The sequence below is a fragment of the Phoenix dactylifera genome, chromosome 11 (genome assembly GCF_009389715.1).
Source record: "Phoenix dactylifera cultivar Barhee BC4 chromosome 11, palm_55x_up_171113_PBpolish2nd_filt_p, whole genome shotgun sequence".
NCBI classification, from domain to species: Eukaryota; Viridiplantae; Streptophyta; class Magnoliopsida; order Arecales; family Arecaceae; genus Phoenix; species Phoenix dactylifera.
The window spans coordinates 7,182,255-7,192,366 of NC_052402.1; the positions used below are offsets into that span (position 1 = coordinate 7,182,255).

Here is a 10,112-nt window from a genome sequence, read left to right on the forward strand (position 1 = left end):
CAAGTGGTTCCGAGTTCGAAACGCGCGGGGGTTGATTAAATTGAAGAGACCGGATGCTTTCTGTTCAGACACGGAGTTTGGAAGGGCTACTGGTCCGCTGATAGTCTCGGTGGTGCCAGATGTGACGTACTCACATGGAGGGTTCGTGTCGAAGCCTAAAGGAGTCACCGAGCCAGCCTACGGGTGGGAAGGGTATGAGTAAAACCGACCGGAATGCCTAACACATGGTCATTTTTGCCCGCATCGAACATTCTCCTGGTAGGGTGGGGGCTGCTAAAAAGAAGAAGAAGAGGAGGACTGGAGGAGGAGGAGGAGGAGGAGGAGGAGAGGGTGTTTACTTAATAATATTTTATTGTGGGATACGGGTTTATGTTTAATTAATTATTTAATTGGTTTATTTTGGGGGCTTTGCCCTTACCGCTTCTTTTCCCGTCCAAAGAGCAGAGATCGGGGCCCGAGCTTTCTTCGCTTCACCCCCTTTTCCGTCTATCTCTCGCGTACATGGAGGTGTGAAGGCGTCGGAGGGGTGGCTAGGGCTTATAATCTTGGCGAAATCGGGGGTGAAGGGAGGAGGAAATGGCGACATTGGAGGGTCTGGATGCGTTCTTGGCGGCGGCGAGCGGAGCTTGTTGTAGCCGTCTTGCCATCTTCATCCAGATCCAGGTACATTGTTGCTCGGAGGTCTCTCTATGTATGTTTTTGGTTTCTTCGCCTGCATGGTTTTGGCCTCTGGATGTCAGAACTCGGTGTTGCTGCTCGGAAAGTTTATGTTCTGCTGTGATGGCAGCATTATATTATGTGTATTTTCGTTTTGATTGATGGAAATGTAGTTTGGATGCAAAAGGAGCTAGCCTTTTCCCTTGTATTTCTGCTTTTTGGTTGGTTTATATTTCAAGGGTCTTGGATTGATCGGATGCTGATTTGTGTCGGTATCTGACTCTTGGTTGTGATAGATATTTGTTGTTTCTGGAATAGGGTGACTCAAATCAGTCTTCTCTCTCTCTAGAAAAAAGGTTCTGGTCTCATGCTTCGAAAAGATGTTATATTTGAGATCTCTATGTTTTTCAATGAGGAGATAGATTTTAGAAGCCGAGAGTTTGGACGAACCTTTTGTGTCACTGAATTAGCGAATCACACAACAAGAAGGTTTAGAGTATTATAATACTGTGTTTAGCTACAAAGTGCGAGTTTTAGGATTCTAAGAAAGGTATGCCAGGCGTTTTGAACCCTACAGATGGCGGGGATTGTGAATTGCAAGCCCAGGATTCCGTAGAATCAAGGAGGACTGTGGATTTTTTGTCCATCGTATCTGATACAGAGTGGCAGGTGATGGTTGTAAGGGAAGGTTTGGGGCCCAGGGTGGAAAGACTTGAATGAGAGGAGAGGAGGCTTTCTAATGAAGAAAGACAGCCAAAAGTTGTTGTTGATAAGCTGGTTGCCCCAGCATCTTTCTAGGTGAATGAGATGGGGGAGCAAGAGAAGCTACGCAGGGGTGTATTTGGAGATTGATCTCCAAAATCAAGTTTGCTGCTGGGAGGCACAGTCAGAAACAAGGAGAGGGGCTTTTGACAGCCATTAGTTTATGAGATCATTGCAATCTGTTGCTGTTTCTGTGGGTGGTTGGTCAATGCTCTCTGGGTTATGCTATGAAGCCACTGGATGGAGGTGTTGCAGGTTAATGTAAAAATGGTGGAGGTTATTATCAATGGGAAGAGACGGCTCCATCCTAGTGATTGAGGTAATTTGTTGCTACAATAGGGTTCCGAGCAAGGGGTCAGGATGAGTCATTATAGATTTGAGTCACACTTTTGGGTCATCTCTCTCTCTCTGTTATATACACAGCTCGATCATTCATAATAATTTGCAACAATAACATGTTTTTTTCCTACTGGCGGTCATTAGAAATTCTATATATTCAAGATGAAATACAAACTAGAAAAAACTGATATATGAGAACAAATCAAGTCAGTATGGTAAGGTGATGAGAGTAGTCTGAACATGCAGAAGTATCTACGATATGAAGGTAGAACAAATTCCAGCAGGAGTTTGTAGAAACTCTGAGCTCCTTCATTCCGTAATTTTGCGAAAGGTATATTATCTGTTATAACGAGGCTGTCCTTCCATTGAAATGCTTCTTGGAAGGCTCTGCTTGCAAGCAGTAGTAACACTTGACATGCCTTCCATGTGATTAACGGCCAGTCTTTATGTTATAGTTTAGATGTGCAAAGGAATATAGATATTTTACAATTTTTTCCTTAGATGTACTTTTCATAATTTGTTAATTTAATTGGGACATTTCCTAAGCATGGGACAATTTCTATGCAAAGCTATTTGGATTCAGTAGTTAATTATTTTGGATATTGACTGTGCTCCTTTTGAGTTTGAAATCTCCTCTAATAAAGATTTGATAAGCTTAAAGGGTTGCCTTTTTGCAGATGCTCTTTACGTTATAAAGTTGACCTGCCTATGTTAGTCATCATGTATTTTTGGAAAAATATCACTGCCTCCCGTTTCATCCAGTGCTTTTTACTTTTGTAGGCAGTTTATTTTTAACCATCAAGATTGTTCTCTTTATTTGATGTGGCCATGGTCAGTTTTAAATGATTAAAGAATTCATTTTCCTTCTGTACTCACAGGGGTGTGTTATCTGTTTAACCCTTGCTATTGGATGGAGTTTCGCTGCCTTTGTCAGGTATTTCTGATTCTTGAAGACATAGTGAAAGATAACTGTTAACATTTGCATTGCAAGACATCTGACAATTAATAGTGAACTCAACCTAAATATCGCTTTTTTGATCTTTGTTAGGAGTAGAGAAATACGGCGCATGAAGCGCAACATTGAAGATGGTAATAATTTTGCATTTGTCTGTGAAGATATTAATGATCTTGAGCACTCTGCTCAGCTGAACTTGCCTGGGGTGTCAGTTGTCATGCCTTTGAAGGGCTTTGGACAACATAATTTGCAGAATTGGAGAAGTCAAGTAAGTTCTAAATAATTTTCCGGAAGCTTTCTAGTTACTACATTGGAACTTTTGCTTTGGAGGGAAAAAAAGGAAGGGAAAAAGATATCATTTGTTATTTCTACCCTTCCATGCTCTTAGATAAATTTGGGGAAAAGTATTCTATTCACACTTGAAAATTAGCATGTCTGTGGTGTACATGCTCATTCACATTCATTTTATCTGACCTAATTGAAGTATTGTTTCACGCATGTCTAAATACAGATTACTTCTCTTTATGGAGGACCTCTGGAGTTCCTTTTTGTAGTTGAAAGCACTAATGATCCGGCTTACCATTCTGTATGTAAGCTAATCTATGAGTATGAGGTAGGGCACAGTTCTTTCGACTAAGCCTTTTGCTTTTCATACAATTAGGAGTAGTTTCATGCTGCTGCTTTATTATTCAGTTATCAACTAGCTAACCATCACTATCTGCCAACATTTTTTTAATCTTTAAATAAATTTGTATGTTATTGTTTTTAAATTAGAAACTAGAAAAATTATTTATCTGTCAAAATTGAAGGGATTTTGCAATGGAAGAACTTAGGCTTTTCTGAGTTTTTTCTTAAAAAATATGATACATGTACATGGCTGCATATATCTGACCTTGTCTTCTTCAAGATTTCCAGCAGAAGTTATCAATTGATCCCACAATACCTCCCCCCCCCCCCACCCCCACAAAAAAAAAAAAAAAAAAAAATTTCGCTATGCTTCCATTCATCCAACATTTCAAGGGCCAACCATGATAGTCCATGTTGGTTGGCACATACCGTGTCAAGCTTGTACCAGCACTGAAACATCTGATAAGAACACATTGAATCCATTTTTCAATATTTTCAATTAAAAATATCTTTTAAGTTCTCTTTTTTTTCCTGCTTTGGCATGAAAAGGCATATGGCATGGCATGTACATGCCATCATGCCAGCAGGTGACTGGCATGGCTACTGGCAGTGGCTTTTAAACCCTTGCTTTCATCTTTAGTTCTACTTTACTACTAAAGTTTCTTACTTCCATTATGAGTCTGATTTGATCCTGTTTCCAGTCTTACAAGCATATGTTGCAGTTTACTTTTTATATAATTATCAACATATGTGTGGAACTGCTAGTATGTCTGATGTTTCATATAGATTGTTTTTAACTTATAGTGGCATATGGTTTTGATTGTGCTTGATCCTTTGTCTTGTTGCATGTCTTGACAATATGCTCTTGATCATTTTCAGGACAGTGTTGATGCGAAGATTATAGTAGCTGGGTTGTCAACAACCTGCAGTCAGAAAATTCATAATCAGTTAGTATGTAAAGTGTTTATACCTTCTCTTATTTGTAAAAGCAGGTGCAGAATACTTCTTAAGCATGACAATGTTTTATGCTAAATGCTTTTTGGTTTAAGTTTACTTTCAAACTTACCAAGCCTTTTCTTAAGAATTATGATGAAGTTTCCCGGAGACATACCTTTCAGTTGGGAACAAATCAAACATGGGAGATATTAGAAGATATCAGTGACAGGGAATTTGTCAGCCTAAATATTCTCCAAAAATTGCATGAATGTTGTGATACATCTTAAATATGAATGAAGTATACATGTTATTCAACATTGTATAGCAACATATAAATGATTACGCCTTGAGTCTTGAACTTCTTCGAATCCCAAGTTGTGATTGTTTTATTCTCCTTCTTGTTATCATTATCATTACCGCGTTATAAAAATCACACTGAGGTAGAGACAGTCTAGGGCTTGGCCATTGTCATCATCATTACCATAGCCGTTGCCATTTGGTGCTCGTGCATGCGCACGCGAGAGCGGTTGGGGCAGCATGCTTGCAAGTGAGAGGTGAGAGATCGAATAGGCTCGGATTGGGAACGTGGAGTAGTTTAAATAGTAGAGGAATTTGTTCAGCCTAGTTCGGTCCTGCAATTTCCTAAAAGCACTTAAAACTAGGTGGAACTGATCAGTTCAACCCTGTTTGGCCCCGGTTTGAACCTGAGACTAAATCAAGAGGCCCTAGCGTCCTGGTTCTGCACCAGTTTGGTATTGTATGCCCTAAACTAGGAGGTTTGGGATGGTTCAACGAAACTTGGCATAAACTACTTTGGTGCATGTTTATTTAAAACAGGAAGAACTCAACAGGTTGAAAGAATGTTCCTGCATCACTAACTAGTAGCTTGGAGCGCATTAAGAGGTGATGCTGAGAGTAATACTATTGTATGATACCATAACAACCCTTTGAAATGATATGTCTTAACAATGTTGGCAAGTACTGAACTAAATATCTCTTGCAAGTTATAGTTGCAAATGCAATTTTGACTTTTGTACTTTTAATGCTTTAAGGTGTTAACTCATGCTTTGATTGTGTCAACATATCTTTAATGTCATATGTGCCATATACTGTCTCCCAACAATTGAGTTTCTGTATTCCATCTAAACAGTGCGGCATAGTGATGCACAATACACTGTCTAATACAGGTTGGTGTTGAAAGGATGCATAAAGACAGCAAGTATGTTTTGTTTCTAGATGATGATGTTAGGCTGCATCCAGGGTCAATTGGGGCCCTTACAAGAGAAATGGAAAAGAATCATGAGGTACTCATTCTCATGTTTTCTCACATCTGTTTTTACTTTATTATTGCCTTTTTATTTTAATTTGGATCATTCAGTGGCACCATGTAAAATCTTTGTTCTGTGGTACAGATATTTATTCAAACTGGATATCCTCTTGATTTGCCTTCTGGAAGCTTAGGGAGTTACTGCATATATGAATATCATATGGTATGATGCATTTAGATTGGCAATTTCCATGCTTACACGTAAATACCTTGCTTCTGGAGTCTTAATTTAGAAATGTGTCTTTGGTTACCAGCTCTTGTGTTTGCCTTCACCTTGCAATATCATCACATCAAGCAGTATAACTGCATTCTTCCCTTTGCACGAAACTGTTCACCTACGGGTTGTCATGAGCTATACCACGGCTAGCACACTAGTGACTTCTGTAAAACCAAATTGTATAATGTTATAAAAGCTTCATCTATTCTTCATTCTTGGTAAACTCTGAAGGCACAAGCCTCACAAAGAAGAGTGTATTGGTGCCAACCTATGATGTTTCTCCAATTTTCAGTTGCTCTTCAACAGAAGGTTGTCTCTGTTACTAAGTTATTTTGAGCTGATTTTCTTTCATTTTTGTTCTATATTATAACCTAAACTATATAACTATAAGCAACTAGTGTTATTTCACCTTTATTTCCATCTTTATATCTTTTCCAATAATATGGTTAATTATGCAATCTAAGTTCTATTAGAAAAGTTTGGCATCAAGAAACTACCCATAGTAATAATAATCTTGTAAACAATTCACCACTATTTTTTCTATTACTAATTTATTTTATTCCTTGTCATGAGGCAAAATCTAATACTTGATACCTCTGTCTGTCATCTGTTTATCTTGTAGAAACTCTAGAAAACTATATATTTTGATAATTTTACCTGGAATATTATGAATATTTTGATAAACTTCAATACTCATTGGTAATATGCTGTGACAGAAGTGAAAAGTCTAGTCCCAACTGTCTGGGGTTGGCAAGATGATGGACAAGCACTCATCAGTTGAGAATGCTTGTCCTCCAAAGCCGCTTGAGTCACATGTTAGCTTGCAATTAGGAAACACGCATAGACAGTACAACTGTTCACATGTTATGCTGCATCCAATCTATCTCTCTTTTAAGTATTTGCATATCAGTTATATAGTCTAGTTCTTATGTCTATATAGATTTTCCAGCTTAATCTTATGTGTCTCTTTCTTGCATGGAGTTGAGCATGATTGTCCTATCAAAACCTGAAGCTTACTCATTGTTCACTTTCTTGCACTTTTCACCTTTAACAAGCATTTCATCTTTTTTTTTTCTAAAAAAAGATAACTCATGACTGGTCCTTGGTGCATCAAATGATTGTGATACTTGCATTTTCTTGACTGTGTATATCTCTAAATGCTTTGTTGACTTATTTTATACACATCCATTTTCTCTCCTCATATATCTCAGAAAAATATATTTAGTGATGACCAATTGCAATTTTCATTATCTCGGAATCTCTCCACTAATCGTGATCTGAAGAGCTGCCTAATTTTTAATTTTTTTCTCATATTCCCGGTTTTATTTGTGGCCTACTTTATTCCATCGGCCAAAATTAAGTTGGATCTTCTAGGATCACTTAATTACCAGATTTATCTATAGAAATTCCTAGAACCACAGCTTGACTGTTTTCCATTTTGTGAACATGGATCTTCTGTGTCCTCTCCCTTCTGTTTGTACTGTCTACTGATCAGATCATATACTTCTTCTACAATCATGCTTGTATCCATACCTAAGCAATACGTTAGTCTATTGTTTGTGGGCGGTAAAAGAATGAGAGTTGAAGATAATACTAAATATTTGTGTGTGCTCCACATATAAATTAAAGAAATGGGATGTTGATCCTAAAATTAGTAAAAGGTCAATCTCTTGGAATTTCTTGTATATCCTAGAAACACTGCTGAAATCTAGTTCCTTTTCCTTTCTATTGGTGATAGTACAATGACCTTTGGCACATATATACAGCTTATCAATCATTGTGGAAAAGTCCTCTGAACAGTTCTGGGTTTCAAACAGCAAGGACTGTTGGTTGCTTTTTTTGCTTGTCTGAAAATGCACCAAGTTGAGAATTGCCATATTTCACTTCCAGAAGTCATAGTACAAATTTTTGGTCTCTGATCCATGATGAGTCTGAAAGTGGGTGGTAATATGTTTTGTATACTTAACATTATTGCATTCATCTTACACATCTTTCAGTACTTGTTGTGTGGGGTGTGGCATATTTTAGTTTGACTTCTCCGCAATTTCTCCATTGCAACCATCCTTTCTTGCTCAACATGTTGTATCTTATATTTTCACAAGCTGGGGAGGGATGTATATGTGTTCTTAAACCTCATTTGCCGCATATGGTATTATGCCACTATTTGCATAATTTGTTAATTTTTCTTATTGTTCCACCATTATGATTATACTGATGAATAGTGGAACTTCAGCCTTGTTCAATGGGATTTGCAACTGGTGGAAAGACTTTCTTTTTGTGGGGAGGCTGCATGATGGTAATGTTTGCATCTTAGCTTCTTTTGCTCCTGAATGGAAATGTAAACCAAATTTCAGCTCTTGTAGTTCTTATTTACCTGTTTTATCTTTTTAGATGCATGCTGAAGATTTTAGAAAGGACTTATATGGTGTTGTTAGTGGACTTCGAGATGGTGGATACTCAGATGATATGACCCTAGCAGCAATAGCTGGTAATAGTTTGGTCTAACTATGCATATGAAGTGAAGTTTACCCTATTCACATCTTTTTTGTGCTAGAGCTTATAGGCGCACTTCGAAAATTTGTGTTTTCACTGCAGAGATTCATGTTCCAGGGGTTAAATAGGTACCTGTTAGTTGATTGAATGTCTATTTATGTTTTTTTTGTTTTTTGTTTTTGAGATGATGCTCATCTCAGTGTCGACTTAGTTCGGAAAAATAATAAATTCAACATTGTCTTTTGCTTCTCTAATTATGAATCTACAAGATGAATTTTTGACCTTAAAAGATAGATAGTGCATCTATGCCCCATCAAAATACTAAAATTTACATGTATACCTTTCTCATTTTGCTTTCATATTTGCTATTCTAATCTTTTTTTGGCCAGGCTAATAGCTAGCTCTATCTTCATTGACTTTTCTTGCCCTCAGCTATGTTTAAGTTTTTTTAAACTTCAAGGCAAATATCTGACATTTTGTGTGAATAGTGTATATATACTTTTCATTTTGCACGTGTGAATTAAGTAAATAACCTCTTCTTTAAGAGTACATATGGAAAAAATCCTTGGAGGGGAGAAAATATGGTTCTTACTTGGGCATATATGCAATTTTTAGAATTTGGAGGGCCATATATGCAATTGCAGACTTTAAAAAAAATTTATGCGCTCTTTCACTTTCTGAGGTGTAAATAACAATTAAGCACTTGTTGAAGGGTATATATGCATAAGTCCCCAAAAAGGTAAAAAAGACTAGGTTCAAGTGTTGTGATAAAATTCTAAATTAAATACAACCACAAATAAAATAGGAAAGGCACAAATTCTTGGTTTCAATTCTAATTTCTGTCAGGCCCATCAAGTATCGACTTTGATAGGTTTGGCTCAAGTTTTGGAGTTTGACCAGCAAACTTAGAAGAAAAAAGGGAAAATCAAGAAAAAATAAGGTAAATGTAGAATAAGTCAAGAAGCATACATCACGTAGCTTTTAACTATTTTCATATTGTTTGGAATCTTTGGATTTATGATTTTTTGCTGTAGTATTGTACATTGAAAGTATAAAAAATTATAATTATTTAGAAAATAACAAAGGCGCTAGAGGTTCATATATGTATGAATTTGAAATGTAATATATCATTCAATTTTTAAAAATAATCCAATTGTTTAATAACTAAAATTGTGATTGTCTATATATGTAATACAGCATAGAGTGGCTAAGGATATGAACTTGATTGCTAATTACTGTCATATTGCGCACCAAGTACAACATGTGTAGAAGATTTAGCCTCAGAATATAAGACTACAATCATAAACACTTTGTCTAAATGGGTGGAAGATTTAGCCTCAGATTCAAATTTTTGAGCTTGAATCTCGTGAATCCATTATTTGGGAACTTGATCGACCCATGTAGACAACCGACATTACCTGACCCACCTATTTAACCTGACCCTTTGGTCCATAGGTCGGGAACGGACTAGGCCTCCGTCACCCACTAGTGTGTCGGTTTGCATTTGGATCAATGATGTCCATAGTGCCCATGCTATTGATTATTTTGAAGCTAGGCTGGCATAAAATTATGTGATTTTGGGCCAGTTTCTTCAAGGCTCACAACTAATCTTTTTAATGGTAAAGGCTAAAACTAAATCTCAGAATAAAGTCAAGTACATTATTTCCTATTATGAAAAATCAACTCAAAAATAAAGAACAGAACATGGCCCAAAGCTTCTCTCAAAAAATTGTAGCCTCAAAACAAGCTCTGTATTAGACAATTTGGAAATCACATGTACTGGGTTTAAATGGGTAAAA

At 37.0% G+C, this 10,112-nt stretch overlaps 1 protein-coding gene across 1 annotated transcript in view; it reads left to right on the top strand.

The window, feature by feature from the left end:
- Positions 1-408: 408 nt before the first annotated feature.
- Positions 409-10,112, top strand: part of LOC103714461 — a 16,915-nt gene continuing 7,211 nt past the window's right edge. Inside the window, exons 1-9 of the mRNA XM_008801715.3 lie at positions 409-663; positions 2,637-2,692; positions 2,807-2,981; positions 3,225-3,326; positions 4,220-4,291; positions 5,464-5,580; positions 5,689-5,766; positions 8,054-8,116; positions 8,212-8,308. Coding sequence (XP_008799937.1) covers positions 577-663; positions 2,637-2,692; positions 2,807-2,981; positions 3,225-3,326; positions 4,220-4,291; positions 5,464-5,580; positions 5,689-5,766; positions 8,054-8,116; positions 8,212-8,308 — 847 coding nt within the window. The 5' untranslated portion in view covers positions 409-576. The remainder of the gene's footprint in view (positions 664-2,636; positions 2,693-2,806; positions 2,982-3,224; positions 3,327-4,219; positions 4,292-5,463; positions 5,581-5,688; positions 5,767-8,053; positions 8,117-8,211; positions 8,309-10,112) is intronic.